General features: G+C 32.2%; 3 protein-coding genes across 10 annotated transcripts; 2 read left to right on the top strand and 1 right to left on the bottom strand.

The window, feature by feature from the left end:
* The first annotated feature begins 525 nt into the window (after window positions 1-525).
* Window positions 526-2,526, top strand: LOC11423561 (uncharacterized). 7 transcript variants are annotated; one of them, XM_039830189.1, is made up of 4 exons: window positions 526-809; window positions 1,545-1,605; window positions 1,708-2,069; window positions 2,151-2,461. In XM_039830189.1, exons 3-4 carry the CDS (start codon window positions 1,734-1,736, stop codon window positions 2,298-2,300), a joined length of 486 nt encoding a protein of 161 aa, XP_039686123.1. In that variant the 5' UTR covers window positions 526-809; window positions 1,545-1,605; window positions 1,708-1,733; the 3' UTR covers window positions 2,301-2,461. The 7 variants fall into 7 exon arrangements, with proteins under 7 accessions (XP_039686123.1, XP_039686119.1, XP_039686122.1 ...); XM_039830185.1 differs by having other exon boundaries at window positions 527-809; window positions 1,702-2,069; XM_039830188.1 differs by lacking the exon at window positions 526-809 and adding an exon at window positions 914-1,372.
* Window positions 2,527-2,813: 287 nt separating this feature from the next.
* Window positions 2,814-9,166, bottom strand: LOC11418811 (MACPF domain-containing protein At4g24290). The gene is made up of 8 exons (XM_003592869.4): window positions 9,013-9,166; window positions 8,502-8,787; window positions 8,180-8,418; window positions 6,947-7,148; window positions 5,641-5,709; window positions 5,349-5,535; window positions 4,353-4,519; window positions 2,814-3,986 (listed from the first exon to the last, which is right to left on the bottom strand). Exons 2-8 carry the CDS (start codon window positions 8,766-8,768, stop codon window positions 3,285-3,287), a joined length of 1,833 nt encoding a protein of 610 aa, XP_003592917.2. The 5' UTR covers window positions 8,769-8,787; window positions 9,013-9,166; the 3' UTR covers window positions 2,814-3,284.
* A 6,632-nt stretch (window positions 9,167-15,798) lies between these two features.
* On the top strand, window positions 15,799-18,903 carry LOC11421587 (uncharacterized). 2 transcript variants are annotated; one of them, XR_005644037.1, is made up of 2 exons: window positions 15,799-17,824; window positions 17,927-18,903. XR_005644037.1 is itself a non-coding variant. In XM_003592866.4 (2 exons), exons 1-2 carry the CDS (start codon window positions 17,671-17,673, stop codon window positions 18,751-18,753), a joined length of 981 nt encoding a protein of 326 aa, XP_003592914.1. In that variant the 5' UTR covers window positions 16,723-17,670; the 3' UTR covers window positions 18,754-18,903. The 2 variants fall into 2 exon arrangements, 1 of the variants encoding a protein (XP_003592914.1); XM_003592866.4 differs by having other exon boundaries at window positions 16,723-17,824.
* Window positions 18,904-19,321: the final 418 nt, after the last annotated feature.

Below are 19,321 nucleotides of genomic sequence, written 5' to 3'. Positions count from 1 at the left end.
CAAATTTTGCACTCTTCTCTGATTTTCAACTTAGCAATAATTATTATTATTGGTGGGTAAGGTTGTTCATTTCACTTTCATACAACAATATGTATGTCGTCTAACACCAATTGATTGATTATTATTACGTACTGTACTGTACCCTGAATGTTTTAGTTTTAGTTAAGCTTTCTTATTCCTTAGACAGACACTGTCATTGCCTCGTTGACACTAATGTTTTATCATTTTTCTCTTCATTATTGCATATTCATTCTTTTCACTGATTACTTTTAATTATATATCGTGTTAAATGTTAATAGTCATTGGCTTTTGACCCTTAAATTAAGTAACTAGGTTAATTATTTTTGTGATTGACATGAGGAATAAAAGTGGCCTACAATACATCAATGCAATGCACCTTTTTCCTTATAAAGAAAGTATAAACACATTTCTTTCTTCACTACAATCATGGTCCTTAGCTGTCCAACTTCCTTTTCCTAATTATTATTTGTTTATTAGTAAGAATCATTTACTACTAGTAGTGTTATATATCCATCCATTTTTATGCACGATACTATTACTGAAGCAGCCTTTTTCTCTTCTTTTTATAATAATTATAATATCTTCATGTGGAGATTTTATGAGATTATCAAAGATTCATACCGCAATCTTTCTCATCATTACCATGTCAATGGTTATGTAGCAGGCCAGGGAGGGATTCTAATTAACATTAATTTAATTTACTATCAATATCAAAGAGAGACTTTAGCCTTTAATCCTCAAAGATGTCATCAAAACACTCATGCCTCCTGTTTTTCCCAAACTCACGGGTATCTCCTTTTTTTTTTTGTTCCATAAAGCCTACTAAATGCAAATCTCACATACACAACACAATAAGTGTCAAAAGTGTGGAACTGCTTGTTCGAACTGACCCCAACATATCAAAAATGTCTCTACAGTTTTTTACCATCTGAATTGTATTTGTCAAACTCAAACCGCACATTTTTTTTTATTAGGTGTTTTGATATATGTTAATTTTAAAGAATAGTTATGTTTATCATAAAATTTGATGTTTCTTTATGGATATGGATATAATAATAATAATAGTGAGATTCATCTTAAGGAATGTTGTCATATCTAATGTAATAGGAATAGGAGTGGTTGGAAATAATTGGTTGCACTTGTCCCACAAGGCACTATTCATGTGACTTAAAGGTTTGGATTAACTACAACAACCTAGACTACATGAGATGAGATGAAATTCATCCTTAAATATGAGTGTTACTTTTATGTTTTAAAAGCAAAGCATTTATTTAAAATTCTTGTTCTGCCTCTTGAGACAGCAAGGCCCATTATTCTTTTTTATTTCTTTAAGTTTGCTTCATCTGACAAGGTATGTATTGTATAGTATTCATTAAGTTAAGCATCAGTTGAGTTGAGGATCATAAACATAACTAGAAAAGCAATACAATTAATTATTCTCATCATACACCTTTGTCTTTACATTTTTTTTTTATTGGTTATAAAGCTTAGCTAACTGTGGTTAGTATCATGTCTGTGTGAAGCATTTAAGAAATTGGAAAACCACACTTCATTCTGATCTCACATGATAGTGAAAAACTTAAGGTTTGTAAGTTTATTCTATATTCTCAAAACATTTCTAACTTGGCTTATCCTAGTTATTCTATCTGATTCTTTATTATCTGTTGCTTTTCCCTTTAGAATTAGAACAAAGACAAAACAGGTTGAATAGGATGAGCGATTTAAACAGTGAAAGATCAAAGATGTGGAACGTATACACGGCTTCAAACGCAGGTCCGTCACATTCACAGACAGGAGGAGGAGGAGGAGGAGGAGGAGGAGGAGGAGTTGATGAGGAAGGTCCATGGAAAAGCTTTGGGACTTCTATGAGTGCAATATCATTTGGTTTTGTTGCCACAGCCATTTTGATTTCAATGTTTCTAATAATGGCCATATTTGAACATTTGTTTAAACCCACGCAACAGTTTTCTTCCACGCCAGAATCTATGCTGCCAACTTATCAGGAACACCACTCACTACCAACCACAAAACAAGGAAATGCACAATCAGTAAGTCCCTTTTACTACCCTATTTCATGTGTTTTTTACTTTTTGAACATATGTAATGTGTGTGTTTATTTATTATTACAGGTTCTATCATCGTCTTATGCATGTGATTTGTCAGTGTTGATGCCGGGGCAGCAATATCCTACTTACATTGCCCAACCTGCTCCTCTGCCTTGTCCAAGGGAAGGAGCTTATTGGCCTTCTCACCAACATCATTTTGTATTTAACAACTAGCAGTACAAATTTTTCTAACCTACAAAATGTTTATTAATCGATTTATCTGTATACATTATTCAGAGACTAAGAGATTATTGGGATATATTTAGATATCTATAATTGGCTGTTCTCCAAAGTCAATGAGTAAATGATGACGGATTCTCTTCAAATTTGTCAAACTGCAACAGAATTTTCTAATGAAGTTCAACAAAACATCCTTTATTTATTTATACTAAACATCCTTCATTTCATTTTAGTGTTAAGACTTCACCTGACATATTATGTTTTCTTGATACTCTCCTATCCTATCTATCTATCTGTTCAATTTTTAACTCACTTTAACCACTTGTATGCCTCATTTCGCCTGTTCTGGCTTTAAAACCACTGTCTCAGAGTATGCTCATTTCTAAATTTTAATTCGACTAGAAGCAAAAATATTACACCCAGTTAAATATGTAAGTTGCTTCTAGAACAAAAACATTCTAACATATATCACTTCACCATTTCTTGATCACCAAAGTTCGTCTATAATTTTCAAATCAATAATGAGAATAATAAAATCGACATAATTTTTTAACGTGTTAAATTGATATACATCAGCTTTTACAACATAATTTCTCCAAGTTATCTAATCAAAACAAGAGGAAGATCATTCGCCAGAGACCCGTGGACTTAAATCAGCTAGTCATTTTTCTGGACTGTAAAAGTCTACATTAAAAGCTGAATTACAACAGTGGAAAGCCCCTACACTCCTAAAATAACTTACAACTTATCCCTTCAAATCAATCTCTTCAAAAAAATCCCTCCATTGTATGTATCTCTTCATGAACTTCACTTGTGTTTTAATCACAGTAAAAAGGCCACCCTACCTGATTAGGAAAACTAAAACCAATTATCTTGATAACGGATACCCTCCTTTCTTTCCCAACCTCTCCCTCCTAAAAAATGAGCACTTAGTTCTGCTGATGAAGGCCAGAAAGGCCTAACGAAGAACAAAGTCAGCTACTGATCATCCAACATGTCATCGTCATCATCATCATCCGGTAATATCATAGTCAACAAAGAATACTTAACCCGTAAAGAAATTTTTCCCTTCTCAACCAAAAGTCTTGCTCCAGTGACAACCCAATAGCCAGGAGTCTCCTGCGGTCCTCTAGTCATCTCAGTTGTGTCAACAAATTTTAGAAGCTTGGGAGCTTGTACGGGAACAGGAGGGCCGCCCGGATAGACCGCTGAATTTATATTTACATCTGCTGGACGAGGAGGTGGCTTCTGAAAAGCCCCTGTGAAGTGTTGGCTAATAAGAGTGGATATAAGTCCTGACTTGGCCCCTAGCCCGGGAGACCCATCCCACTCGGGATGTTTTACCTCCTTAGCTCCCAACACAGTTGAGAATTTAAGTCTTAAGAAGAGTATATTTTTAAAGCCATAATTCTCAACTTGCAACTGTGCTCCAGTTACTACTGAAAGCTCCTCCTCGGATTCCACAGGAGCAGTGCACACATGAGAGAAATTCTTCCATTGAACCTTCTCATAGAATCTCTTATCATAGGACTTCCGTCTGAAGTTTTCATTTGAATCATCTTCAAGCTGGAAGATTTTTGGAAGAGATGAAAGGTGTTGCATATGGATGGCCAACCGATTGCTTTTCTTACCTTCAAGATAGAGACGGAGACCAGTCACTGGCCTCTTACCTACATCAACCTGTTATAACATGAGAAGTATTCCGGGCTTTAGAATAAATGTTGCAGAACACAGAGAACCAAATCAATAAATGACAACAAACTTCAGAATGTCCAAGGTTAAAATACAGTGAATTGATGAATATGAACTATTAAATATGCTCAGTGCTTTAGTTTTATATCGCATGAACTAAAAAGATGCATCTTTATTTGCAAGACTAGGTTCCACTACATGTGAATATAAACAAATCCTAAAAGCTTCTTCACACTGATCTAGTAATTTTCCTCCAACACAAACCAAAGGACATGAGCATGATTTATTATGATTAGACGAGGCACTTCCAGTCTGCCACTGAATACCTAGACGTCCAGAGGAATAAAGATTTACCGGTATGGTGTTCACATAGAGCCTTGGCCCCATGAAGCTAAACTGTAAGGATGCAGAACTCCGTTGCTTCCATTGAGGACCAAGAGGAAGATCACTGAATACAGGTGCCCACTGCCTGGGAAGCTGGAATTCCAAGAATTGGTGGAGCTCTTCAATTGGTGGTTTATCTGTAAGTATCAATGCAGAATGATGAAACATGAAACATTTCAAACTGGTTCATGTAATTTGCATATATTCGGTCAACAATGAAGGAAACAAATTTAAAAGAGGGTGATCCATGGGAATTTAATTTCATGAAATCAAAATTCAGGCTTAAATCTATATGGATTATAAATTACCATTCTGTAATAAGGGTGTCCATATGTTTCAGTACTTAATAAGTTAATATTATTATTACAAAGCAATACTTCAGCATTTTTCAAGTCCTTGTGGGAGCCACCTATACACACTCCTAAAGCTAGCACACACATTTCTCCAACAAAATGTCATTTGGTTTTGGAGGTAGATGCTTAGTATTTTGTACAACAAAAAGCAATTTAACTCCAAAATGAAATAAAACATCAACAAGCATTATGGGTTCCTGCCTGGGTCTGGTTGTAAAAACTAGTGGTAAACAAAGTCATAATGATCTACTTATGCGGGTCGATTCTACCTTTGGGCGAGATATTAACTTGTAAACAACAATTGAGAGGCATAGCTAGCTAGAGGAAAGAGAATATAGATATGCTATATAGAGGCATAGCTAGCTAGAGGAAAGAGAAACTATAGCAACATGCTGTCCAGGAGTTGCGAAACTCCAACAGAGAATGAACTTTTTCCAAAACTAACAAATACAAACCATAACTACCTCCTAACCCCCTACTTACATATAAGGAATACAAAATTTATTAATAACAGCTTGGCCCAAAACATCACAGGCAACAGTTATAAATAAAAATATCGTAATAATGTCATTCACGTAGAATATAAGCAAATAAAATTAGCAACTTTGCTCACATCGTAAATAAAGGTTTATGGCATGGCTCAAGAATCCACTCCCTGGAACTCCGTTTAATAGAGAGGTAATTGGAATGAAGGACATTGAGATCACATCAGGCTCCAACTGAACGGTCTGCAACCACTGATTATGTGATAAATTTTTGTCATCACTTCCACCTCTCCTCTTGCAAAAGCTTACTATATCCTGCAAAAACAAAAATAATATAAGGACAACTACTATTGTGAATATAAATATAAGAACATACTATTATAAATATATAAATATTCCAAGTAAATGTTCTAAGCATACCTCCTTATGTGAATAAGAACTTGATGGACTAATATTAGCAAATGTTAGTCTCTGCATCCTGATTCCAAACTGTGAGGAAAATAAAATTGTTAGGGTATCTCCAACCTAACAAGAGTTGACGTGAACTAAAGTAACAAATTAGAGATTATCATTTGAAATCAATTAATTTGGCACAACGATTCACAAACCTTACAAATTTATTTAAGTAATGAAACTAGCACAAATTTTGGGGCCATTTGTTTTAGATTATTTCAAAATCATTTTTGCTGTAAATAATTTGGAAATTATTCTAGACTTTTAAGAAAAGTATAAACCATGGTTGAAAAAGCATTCAAGTTGAAAACTGTGCATCTTAAAATAGACAACATAAACTATGTTTTTCTCTCTCTTCTATTAAAAATGAATTTCTTCAAAAGCTAATGAAAATAGCTATTTCATTTTCAACATAAAAATTATTTTGTTCAAAATCATTTTTTAACAAAATGATTTTTTGAGAAAAGCTTACACACAAACATAACTAAAAGATCAAAAATGATTTTTCAAAAATCTTAAACTAACGGACCCGTATACTCGCACACTCCTCATTCTCCCATGCAAGTCATTGGATAACATTTTGACCTCACAGTAACATTTTTTTAATAGTGCATCCCTAGACTGTACCCATACCTCACATAGTTTGTGCAGTTGTCTTTTCCTTTATTTTTCTATTGTTTAACAATGATATATACAGATCCAAAAAAAACTTTGTAAGAAAATCAAATCTCAGAACCATCAACTCAGAAAAAAACTATATTCCGATGCTTCCATGAAATAGCAACGCATCTACATAGCAGGCTGAATTACAAACTGTTCCTGGCTCAAAACTAAAAGCTTTTCCTCTTAAACTTCCACTCGAGTCACATGTTTTCTTGGATCTAGGTCTCAAATTCCTTGCTTAATTCCAGAAAATTCAGAGCCTCTAATATATAACTAATAACCTACATGTGGCTGAAAGTCTCAAACAAATACTATGAACCCCTAGTTGAAGTCTCTTTGGGGCAGGAAAATCACATGGGAAAACTGGCACGTACAAAGCTAGCTACTGCTTTTATTATTTGTATTTCATTCTTATTGTGGAAGTACTTTGCGGTAAAGAGGGTCTAGTGACCAATAAATGAAGAGATATTCTATCACGAATTGTATCTTTAGTCATAATCTGTATAAATAAACATCACACACAGAAATGTGAAAGAAAAACGAATAATAATGATTCTCAATATTGGGATTTTTAACATATCGTGAAAAGGAAAAGCATAATTTCACAAACCTTTTCATTTGGGAATACTTGATCAGAAGCTGAGCTATATTGGCCATTGGCATCCAGAAACCTTTTATCTGCCATTTCTTTCAATTTTTTCTGAACATCAGCAGGTTGGAGAGTTGATGAGTGCTGCTGCTTTAAATATATTACATCTTTTCCTCCCATCTTCATACCAACAATAACATGGGTGCCAAAGGTATCGATAAACCTGGGTTAATTATGAAAAGCAATCGATAAATCCGGGTTAATTATGAAAAGCAATAGTTGGCAAGAGTCTCAAGTCCAAATAGGGTTAAAAAATAAATGGGAGCTGGGTAGAGAGTTGGTCCTAATTGAATTAAATAACCTCTAGGACGATCAATTAAAGTTGCACTCTTTAGTTAGCCTCAACGGAATTGTTGCATTAAGTCAATACAAAGATTGAACCTATAAAGTATAAACTAAATTAAGACTGAAGAGAAGATTGCAGTCCTAAACCAGTCCTAATTTAACTAGAACCATTTATCATGTATCATATTCTAACATTAAATGCAAAAAACAACTGAAACCCGAGGAGATATGTCAATTGCCAACATAAAGTTTTAATCAGGTGAAAATTGGATTGTAGTTGGAATGCACCAACAATGCCCAGCTTAATCAGAATATGATAAAGCAGAAATAAGGTAAAGCTTAAGTAAAATTATGTTGACATAACAAAACTAAATCTAACTGAAGAAAACACGGATAGATGCAAAAATACTGGAGAAAAAAAGTTTAAATGATACACTGCAGTTATATAAATCCTGGAGCATAACAACAGTCGGTATAATGGAGATACAACTCTACGTGATACAATGAATCGGTTCAAAGCGAGCCAAATGCACATAGAATTTCAAAATGTCAACAAAAAAAATTATTCACAAAAAGAAATTTCATCACCACCATTAATTTATAAATAAAAAAATAAAGAAAATAGTCCATTATGATTCTTCAAAACTATTGAGAAATATAAATGAACAGCAGTTATAAATGAAACAGGTTCACGATTCCAAAATGAAGTGTGTGTGTATTGCCTAAATATGACCTATCAAGGAAGGATTACAAACAGATATCAAACACAATTTCTTTCAGTTTCATCCTACCAGTTAAGCCGACCCTTGTTGGCTATAGACATCAGAGTGTAAATAATACTTCACTTGACATGGAAATTGAAGATAGTTACACCATTTATAAAGATTACATTAACAAAGCTCAAATCACCTTGCTAATGCAGGTGGGTCCCATGATGATGGAACAGCTTTTTTAACATGATCGCAAAGTAGCATCTGAGACTTCTCTAATGCAACAGTGTAAAGTGTAATTAAAACCCCATCAAAAGCAAGGGTCTTGGTATGAGCTGCATCTTTCTGCCAGCTCCCAGAAAATTCAAACATTGAATTGAAAAGTCCAGAGGGAATTTTGCCAGTCAAAGACAACTCCTGATTGAACTGCTCGGTCATCTGGTGAAAGAGAGACAAGAAGAAATGTAATCACTGCAGGGCAAGCAAAGCAAGTAGGAAATAAGATGTTTTTGAAAGTTTACCTGTTGAAAAGACAAAACATCAGACCTGAACCTGGTGCGTTCACCTTTATCACATTTGATTAATTTGGAAACATTTGGTAATGAAACTCCACCAGGTAAAACCACCTCTCTTAAATCATTATCTTCATCTATCTCAATCAAGCGTGAATGAATAGAATCACCTTTACAAAACTTGAGCCTTATATCAGAAGATATATCATATCCACGACCAATGGAACCAATTGCAATCTCAGCAACTTTATGAGCTTCATCTTCTTTAGGTGCCATAGTAAGTAAATAACTCTCACTGATATCATATTATATTAATTCAATAAATTACAAAACTTAGCTAAAACCATGAATGAATTGAAATTAACAATAATAGTATTAGTAAAGTTTCCAAAATTGTGCAAAGTGTACAACACGCAAATTTGATGTCCCACACCAACAAGACATGCAAAGAGAGACAAAACAAAAACATGTTTAGTTTAATCAAAAAAATTGCAGATTTAAAGCAAAAAAACAAACATACCAGCTAATTACTGTTTGCGGATGAGTGCGTCTCAGAGATTTTCGCAAACCCTAAACCAAAAATTAGATTTTTTAAGTTTGGAGAGAGAACAAATGAAGCCTGTGAACCGACGAGAGGCACACAAGTAACAACAAGCCTCATAAATTTTATTTTATATAAAGTTGAGTTTGTGTTAAGTCTCACATAAGATATGTAATAAATATTCCTCATTATTAAATACTATTGGTATGTTTTTAACTTTTTATCCTTAATTTAATTTATTACACTTTTTTTTTTTTTTTAAGAGTACATTTCATTTTCAAATTGTTTATTGTGTGATAAATGAACTTTTTTTTATTAAGCAAAAAATGAACTTTTTTTTAATAAATAAAAATAATCATTAGATGAGTAATGTTCGGTTGACTTTTCCGAACTGATGACTAATACTCAAAAGCACTACCACAAAGTACCAACCAACACAACAATAATTATTCCTTAAAAAAAAAAAACACAACAATAATTATTTAGAGAAATGATATTTGTACATTCATTTTGGAACAACTTTCTCTCGCATACTCATATTATGTTTTTATTCTCTCTTTCTTTTTTTCTCTCTATTATTTTTGACCAATAGAAATAGAGAAAATTGAAGTTGTCATCAATGGTTGTTTATATATCATTGCTCAATTATATAATATTTTTGGAGAAATGCTCGAATACCTTGTTAACATTTTTAATCTTAAATAGAGTCCAACTTAATTTTTTTGTTTTTATGAATAATAGTCCAGCTTAATTCAATTGTTAAAAACAATGTATAATATATGGTAGGTTCGAAGGTTTAAACTCCAACCATTATAAAAAAAATATATCTTAAACGAAAAGTTTTCATTCAACCAAAAAAGAAAAGTTTTCATACTAAAAATTGTATCTAAATCATTGAAAATTATTAAAGAGGGTTTGTTGATCATTTGGATTATAAAAGATTAGAGTGATATGTTTACGTATATGCACGCGGATGATACTTAATTTACGCCAAAAAATATCTTGATGAAGGAGATTTGATCATTTGAGATATTTTTTAATAGTCTCTGTAGATTCGAGTGATTAATCTTCGGAGATTCAATCATTTGAAGTATTATTTTTAATTAAATAATATCTTAATTTAATTTTTTTAAAGAGTATCTCAATGCACTTGTTAGCGAGACAAATATCTTTATGACTAGTAGACAATATATTGCCGTAGAAAAATACAACAGTTTAATCATTGATGAATTATAGAAAATGTAAAATGAAAAGAAGAAAAAAAATATCTTCTTTTTTGTCCCTAAATTATAAAACTCATCGTTTATATATCTTTCCTTAATACAAAGACTCTTTCTAGTCTTCGTGAGTTTAGGAGACAGGGCATAATACATTCAAGGTTGGAGTTCAAACCCCGACCATCACAAAAAAAAAATACCCATTCTAAACTTTCCTATGCATTAATCATATTTACTTTCTCTCTCTTGTTGTATTGTTTTTTACCACTCTCTTGTTATATATACTAGGTATATAACCCTTGCGTTGCACGGGTTTTATTAGGATTTTTTTTTTTATAAATTTATTGAAAATAACAATTTCGGAAGCTGTAATCAATCATTTTTTAATTTAAAAAAATGACCTTTGAAATATTTTTAAACTTCAGTCATTATCAAGTAAGAGAGTTAGTTAAAAGTTTTTTTGACATAAATTATGTGTCGTTCTTATGTATATAGAAGACACCGTCCTTGATAGACAATTTAAAATGCAAGAGTGAGATATTTGTAAGAGTAAGATGACATGTTGAATCTTAACTTCTTATAAAAAATAAAATTATTTCTATATATCTAGGCCAAATAAGTTAAATGTAAAAATAAATATATGACATCAACATTCAAACTTTTACAATAGGTAGGTTATATTAAATGTTCAAAGAGCTTTTCGAATTAACTTTGTCATGTGTAAGTAGTATTTTATATTAGATGAAATTGTTCTACAATCATTAGATGCCGGTATATAAACTCTACTAAACCAATCGTGTTTAGGCCCATAATACATGTACAAATATAATCTATCTGGAGAACTTCTTAGTTGAGTTGCATCAATATTTTTTTTATACGACAACTTCAAAATCTTTATGTCCGACTTTGATTTTGTTTCTATCATTTTCATGAAACCTAAGTAGATCATTAACATCTTTTAGACAACATAACAGTAAAAATAAGACACATATCTATATTCATAAACTCATCAGGTTATTCTGTTTTGACTGAATGTCTCCAACAACGATTTTCTTTTGATTCATAGTGAAACTTCAAGGTAGTACCTATAATTTAAAATGAGTAAACTCAATAATTGAATAAATTAATTTAAATCAGAGAAATATAAAACGGATATAGATAGAAAATATTGAAATTGTATTGTAATTTTATAGGCTTCTCGAATATAAATTTCTTTTCTCCTCATTTACACGAAAAAATTATTCATATTAAATTGATGTGAATACTATTGATGCACCAAAAACATAAATAAAAGTCTCTTTTATCCTCTTTTCCTCATCTACACGAAACAATTATTCATATTAAAATATAAAATAAAATAAGAAAAAAGATAGAAATGTATACTAATAAATGTAATATCATCAATAAGATAAAAAGAAAGTGAAACATTTGGTAAATCTATATCTATATAATAGAGTTACTTGAGTCACTATTGTCTACCACAAAAACTCATAAATAGTCAAGAAATATAAGAAGAGTAGTAAGAAAGAGAAACAAAGGGTATCATACAAAATTCAAGCGTATCATCCAAAAATCCTTTGAAAAAAGTGATGATGATCCAAAACTTCACCATTGAGCCCTTTCTCCCTGCTCCATTTTTTTCTTCTAATTTTCTTTATGTGGACACTCATTTTGTTGGATGGAGGGTAAGATGAAAAGATCTCAAAGTCTTATCGCATATTTATACACACAATGATCATGACTATGAATATGAAATTATAACTAACTTATTATTAAAATTTTGTATTAATACAATGAGTGAATGAATAGTCATATTTAAGGAATGGAAGTTAAAGAATATGAATCAAATTGCAGTTTAAAAGTAATTGATTGATGTGGTAAAGTTATTTTTTAAAATAATATGAAAATATCTTTAAAAAAAATATGACAATAGACATTACTTAAAATTGTAAGTAATTAATTGATTAATTGTGTGGTTAAAATTGTAGTGTATATTATTTTATTACCCATGGGTTGCTTTTTAAAAAGTATAAAAGTGTATGAGATTTTGCAAACTTATATAGAGTATTCTCTATCAATAAATTTATTTTTCAAAACATTTTTTTCTTCATATTGTTTATACCATATTAATGCCATTTTGTAGGTTTAATCGCAGGTATACTGAATTATGGTTCTTGAGCTTAGGCGTAAACATGAAGCTAAGATATCATTATTCAAGAATAAAGACATGGCAAATGGCAATAAATTTTATAAGAAAAATTGTGCAAATATTTTGAGTAAAAAACCGCTATATTGTAACTTTTTTGAGTCGCAAATGCTTATTTATGTTCAACTTAAGTGAAGAATCAAGAAAGATACCTATTCTTATTTTTTTTTGTGATTATACCTATTCTTATTTATCCATTCATATTTCACTAAACATTAATTGATTTAGTGGGGGTTAAATAATGAATGAATTATTAGAGTAATAATGGTTAAAAGAGAGTGGCAAAGTATCAATAGAGAATGATAAATTATAGCTCATTTAGACATGCCACATCATCAAAACTCTTGCATAAGAATAGTTCAAGCTTCAAATTCAAAGATATTTAGAAGATTGTTGATGGTTTTGTTATACCGTTAACGGTAAGGATAATTATGTAAATTCAACACAATGTTTTTACGAATTCAAAGCAAAGTTTTTTTATACCCTCAAGTTTTTAAAAACCATGTAATCACAATCTAAAAATAATTGGTCACTTCCTTAAAAAAAAAAAAATTTGGTCACTTGACAAAAAAAATAAAAATTGATTGGTCAAGAACAATGAAAAAAGAAATCAATATTAATGGAGGTTTTGTTGTATACGTACCAGTTAACTATAGTATAGATATGAATTTTTTTAGAAAAGTATATGAAATGTAAAATATATTTTTAGTGGCTACAAAATTTATAAATTCTTACTTTAAACTCTTTTATCGAACTTGAAAGTTAGTCAAACTTTCGATTAATAGCTTTCAATTATGATTTAATCTTTTTTCAAATGATTACTTAAAAAAAGAAATTGTATTTCTCATATGTGGATTTCTTAACTTAGTGGCAGATCCTTTGGTCCATCTGAAAAAATTAGCAACTATAAGTCTATTCAGCATGATTTTAAACAATTTTGTGTTGGTTTAGTTTTCAGCAGATGCCAAACCATACAAAGTGGTGTAGTGGTCCATCCAAAAAATTAAAATTATAGGTATATTTTATGAGACTTTAAAATTTAAATAATTCTTTGACGATTTTAGTTTTCGACGATTTCAAAAGTGGCATACTGATTTTTGTCATGTTTGTACTTAGTCAAACTCTCGCACTTCAACTTAAATATAGTGTTTGTTACAACTTTAATTTTGTGTTTATATCTTAACTCGAAAAACATGCATAAATGCAAGTAAAATATTCTCTGTGTTGTCAATTATAAGCAAATTTTGATTTTTTAAGTTCTTTAAATTAATGATTTATTTGATCTATATTGTTGACCGCATACATTATTAATTGAATGAACCTAAAAAATCAAAATTTATTTATAATTGATAACAGATGGAGTAAGTTGTTTGATTGAGTGTGCCTACATGAAATTTGTAAATGCTATTTATCGATAAAAATATTAAAGTCTAAGTCCTGTTAGCCATGATCTTCTCTAACAAAGATCTTACCATTTTTTGACAAAAACAAGACGATATTCATTCAAACTGAGAGTACATCAGATGCAATAACATGTTTAAATTAACTGAAAACGTAAAGGGTGAATCTGCGAACAAACTCACAGCACCCAAGTTAATAGCATACAACGGCAAAAAAATATACAAATAATATGATAAATTCTAAGTTACCCCATGCTTTTAGATTTGCAATGTCGACGTTCAAATAATTGTTTGAATATGTAATTGGCTTAAACAAAGATCTTACCTTATGTTTTATGCACAATAGCTATGAATCTTATCTTCGGTCTTTAAAGATTTAAAGGAAATTCATGTCAAGAACAGATCAATTTACTATAGGGATCTCATATCTTACGTCAATATATTTCTAAAGTGTCACATGCTTGATGATGATGCAAATTGCTTTGAGCTTTCTTTTGTTGGTATGATAACTAGCATTAAACATGGGAAGATTCACAATCAGCTTGGTCGAAAATAGAAAAAGGTTATAGAGAGTATCGTCAAACATCAGTCATCGCCAATCTATGTTTTCCCGGTGCCGTCTCTGCCACCGAAACTCCCAGATCTTCAATCGCCACCACCGTTGTCGAAGAAACCATCGGATCGACATGTTGCTCCATTTATTCAGCATGCTACTACATTTCTTCAATGGCATAAAAGCAACTGCTATATTTTCCAAATCAAACCATCTATGCATTTCACTCAATGGGATCCAGAAGGATGGTCTCTGTTCATTGGAGGATTCAACATGCATGTGAAGCTCTTTATCAGAATGAGAACTCGGGGTCGAGTTCTTCAGAGGTGGAGGAGACTGATGTAGAAGAGTTTCCATAGTGTTTCTTTAGTATTTTATTAGTTCAACTCAATTTTAGTAATTTTCTGTTTATGCTTCAGTTTGTTATTTTCGGCACATTAGAGTTTTGTTATTTCCCTATCTAAGCTTAACAATTGTAGTCTATGAAGAATATTTATTAATTCAATGATATTTTAAAGAGTTTTCTCAATTTTCGATGGATTCAAGAACCTTATTTTCACAAACTTATTTCTTTTCAATAGCGCTTGCTAGCTTATGCTTTCGACTGCGTCAAAGTATTAAAGGGTAAAATATTTCTTTAGACCGTAACCCATGGGCACTTTTTGTTAAGCCGAACGTTTGTGATTGGTTCAAAACAAAGGACAGGCTTTCTAACTTGAGAAAGAAAAAAAAAAAAAAAAATCTCCGTGAACAGAGTTCGGTTGGTATGGACATGCTTGTTATATGCAGGAGCCGGGGTTTGAACCCCGGACATCCCACTTATTCATCTTAAAAAGGTGAATTTTAACCACCATACTACTTGATAAAAAATAAAATAAAAAGTCTTACCTCCTTCCACAACTGACCGACTATGTTAGGTGAATAATGGAAATCACTTTTTCCTTTTTATTTTAAATCTCAATAAAAAAAAAATAATGTTTTGTTACTAATATGTCTTATTATCTGAAATCATACATGTGAAAATGCAAAATTAGATTATCAAATATGCCAATTTTGATGGTGATATTAGTACAAAATCCTAAGGTGAGTTAGATGCAAAATTGGCGAAAACGTCACATGAGAACACGTTAGGTCCAGTTCCAATGTCATTCTGGCATTCCTACGTCAACCGACAATTATGGTTAAAACCTTACTACCTTCAATAATTTACTGCTTTGACCATGCGTGTAAAAAACTCATTGTATTGGGAATGTTTTGTTTTACTTTGGAAAATGAAATTCCCAAGTCATTCACGGTGGGTCTCGTATTCAGCTACCTATCCTTGGAAATTTACCTCAAATTCTAAATCTACCTTTCATTTACTATTATGATGACACTACACTACACAACAAAACAATAGAGTGAGTGATTATCATGTGAAAGAGAGAGAGGTCTCAATTCATCTATTACTTCTATTCACTTCCTTCATGAATCCGACAATTTAGTCAAACTATTATTTGGTTTTGTTTAGGTCCTCCTCATTATATAGCTACCACCATTCACACTCTCTTGTGTATAACTCACCTCTATCTACTATACATAGTACTATATCTGAAAATGAATGCTTATTCTAAGATTGATACCCACAAATCAAGATCCATAGATTTTTTCTCATTCCCTCAAACACCAAAACCAGTTCCAGTTAGGAAAACTGTCCCCTCAACCAAGCATGAACAAGAAGAATCTAATGACCACAATTGTTGTCCCCCTCAGAGTCAGAGTCAGAGTCAGAGTGAAGGAGAGAGATTTGGGGTGATATTGGGTAAGAGCTGTTCAGTTTCTTCTTCATCATCTTCTTCTACTGCTTCTGGATTTCAGACGACAATGAAGAGGGCATTTTCAATAAGAAGATCTTCATCAGTTTCAGAGAGATACTGTAGGATCCATGATCAAAGCATGGCAATAGCATCAGATCATGATTTAGACATAATAATCAATGATGGTGGTGAAGGTAAGACGACAGAGAAGAGAAGACAGAAGGGAGGCAAGAAGATCCTTAAAGCTTGTAAGCGCCTGCTTGGACTCTAGCTACTTAGTAGTATTAATTATGGAATGAATAATAATAATAATAATGAGATTCAAAGTGGAATTAACTGTTCTTGAGAACTCATTTAATGACAAGTTTATTCCTGATTTTTTCTTCAAAAGTTTCTTTTCCACAATTCAAGTATTCAAGTACTTTACTTGCATTTTGGCAGAATCTCTTGGTCAGCCAGTCACTGCTTTTACTCATATCCTTATTAATTTACTTGTAAAAAGTAAAAGTAGGTTTTATTATATTATATGGTCTTCTTTCGTTCCAACTCCAAGACAAGAAGAATAGATCATTATCCATGAGACCTAATCAAGATTTGTTGTGCTTGCGATTTACTACTTAATAATAATAATAATCATATCACACAACAAAGTGAATCGTATGTATGTATGTGTACCCTAAGATTAAAAAAGAAATTTGATCAAGTATCAAATGATAATCATAGTGATAGACGGAAGCATAATAATAATAAGATGTAAAGTTGCAAGTGACATAAAATAAAAACAAACTAGGATGCATTAGCATATACATATACATATACATATACATATACATATACATATACATATACATATACACGTGCATCATCAATTAGCACATACACGACAAGGGCAATGAGATCTTTTCGTTGATTTTAAAGCATAGGTTGGAATCGAATATAACAAAGTTCATTCATTGTACCATCCAATAATGACATGCCTCTTCTGGAATCCAAAGAGGAAACTATTACTAAATTTTTTGGATTCCTCAACTTAATTAGTAATAGTAATTATTTGAGGAACAGTGTTTTGCATTTGAATTGGAGTTGTCCATTGCTAAACAAAAGTCAATGCCGTGTCTGTGTGGATAAGAATTTGATTAAGAATGTAATGCAATGTCATCAATTTTTAATTACGTACTAAATAAAATAATAAATAGGAGAGGAGAAAGTTATTTTCTACGTCAAATGTGCATTCAATTTTGTTAGGGGAAGTTAGTTATTATAAGTTGAATTGAGAGGGAAAAAAACAGAGAGAAATGCTAATAATAATAAATAGGATAAAGATGAAAGCACAGAAATAGCAAACTATATTTATCCATTCCTATGATCTGATCTAATCTATCTATATCCTTTACTTTCATCCCAAAATCACTCTCCATTCTTACACTTTTGAGGGGTAGAGAGAAACAAATAATAATAATAATAGATGGAGAAAACAGGGGACGAATCTCCAAAGAATAAAGTAAAATTCCTTTGCAGTTATGGTGGAAAGGTTCTACCACGATCCTCCGATGGGGTCCTCAAGTATGTGGGCGGGGAGACTCGTGTCATTTGTGTTCCTCGCGACGTCACCTTCTCCGGTAACATTCATATTCTATTCCTTTCTTTCTCTATCAAACTCAGAATGTAATGAAAAAAGAAAATGAATGATGTGTGTTTGTAATAATGTTGTATATTATCAGATATGATGAAAAAGGTGAGTAGCATGGTTGGTGGAGAGGTGGTGTTGAAGTACCAGTTGATCCCTGAAGAGCTTGATGCATTGGTGTCCGTTAGAACAAATGAGGATCTGAAGCACATGATTGAGGAACATGATCGGCATGAGACAGGAGGAGCCCCATTGCTTCGCGCATTTTTATTTCCTTCGAAGCCACTTTTGCTCGAGGGTCATAATCAAATGCAAGGGCAACCACCAGGACTACATCCACTATCTGTTGAACCATATTTGTTAGAGAAACGCTACATTGATGCCATCAATGGAATCGTCCGCACAAGCCCCAGGTCTAAGTTTGCACCATACTCTGCATGTTCTTCACCAAAATCAATCTCCCCAGATAAGCATACGAACACAGACTCGCCTTTCCACCACGGTTTGCAGCAGTTAAAGGGTAGGGATACAATACAAAGAGTGAGAAGCTCGCCCAATTTATCTAATATTACAAACACCAACAATAATAGACAATCACCACCCCAACAGCGGCAGCAACAGCAACAGCAGCATGATCATGGTATTAGTAGTAATAGTCATTATCACCACAACCCCCCTATTGCATTCAGACCCATACAAGAACAAGGGATAAGCATGGGGATGGGAAGGTTATCTCCAATGAATATGAATATGATGACAGATAATAATATGAGTAGCAGCAGTAGGGGTATTAGTTACTATTACTCCACGGCAAACAGACCACATAAAGCATATGCATACCAGGATGACCCTGTTGGTCATATTAAGTTTGAAAGAGTTCATTCCGTCCCCCGAAGTCCCAGAATGTCTATATGGGAATGATAATCAAACTAATTACATCCTTTGTTTCATAAGTACATAAATTTAAACAAAAGTGTTGCCTGATGTTGTATGTAAATCAATGAATTGTAAATAATGATATTCATTTTTTTCTTTCTTCCAAACTAGGTATTGTGATTAAAGATTAAGAAACTGGGAGATTAGATTGTGCACTTTGATTCCGATGTTCGAGAATTGGTTGTTAATAATGTTGATTACTACCTAGAATTCTCTACGCTCTTTTTATTGCGTTAATGCATGTAAATTACGAACAACAGATGACAATATACTTTGTATTTTTCAATAACACCAACAATATAACACTTTTGTAGACAAATTAGTTTAAGGGTATGTATAATTGAAAATGAAAAATAAAAAATCATGTATTCTAATATGAATTAATAAAAGAGAATAACGAGGAAGGAAAATACTATACCTAATGGTTGTAAGGGCAGAGTTATTCATCACAGGCAGAGTTTTCCATGAACTTGCAACACAATATCTACACCATCCGGAGAAACCAGAATACCAAGAGGAATTGGACCAGAGTTCCTCGAGCGTGAAGACTGCT

The sequence above is a fragment of the Medicago truncatula genome, chromosome 2, assembly GCF_003473485.1.
Source record: "Medicago truncatula cultivar Jemalong A17 chromosome 2, MtrunA17r5.0-ANR, whole genome shotgun sequence".
In the NCBI taxonomy this organism is placed as follows: Eukaryota; Viridiplantae; Streptophyta; class Magnoliopsida; order Fabales; family Fabaceae; genus Medicago; species Medicago truncatula.
Note: the sequence above shows the minus strand (reverse complement) of the source record. Positions and strands in the feature narration are given on the sequence as shown.

Excerpts from the sequence above, each read along its gene's own strand:
- LOC11423561 (XM_039830187.1), top strand. The coding sequence starts at position 1,734 with ATGAGCGATTTAAACAGTGAAAGATCAAAGATGTGGAACGTATACACG. Across the intron at positions 2,070-2,150 it reads AACAAGGAAATGCACAATCA|GTTCTATCATCGTCTTATGC; the intron begins GTAAGTCCCTTT and ends TTATTATTACAG.
- LOC11418811 (XM_003592869.4), bottom strand. The coding sequence starts at position 8,768 with ATGGCACCTAAAGAAGATGAAGCTCATAAAGTTGCTGAGATTGCAATT. Across the intron at positions 5,536-5,640 it reads GTTCTTATTCACATAAGGAG|GATATAGTAAGCTTTTGCAA; the intron begins GTATGCTTAGAA and ends TTGTTTTTGCAG. Across the intron at positions 4,520-5,348 it reads CATAAACCTTTATTTACGAT|ATAAACCACCAATTGAAGAG; the intron begins GTGAGCAAAGTT and ends TGATACTTACAG.
- LOC11421587 (XM_003592866.4), top strand. The coding sequence starts at position 17,671 with ATGGAGAAAACAGGGGACGAATCTCCAAAGAATAAAGTAAAATTCCTT. Across the intron at positions 17,825-17,926 it reads TCGCGACGTCACCTTCTCCG|ATATGATGAAAAAGGTGAGT; the intron begins GTAACATTCATA and ends GTATATTATCAG.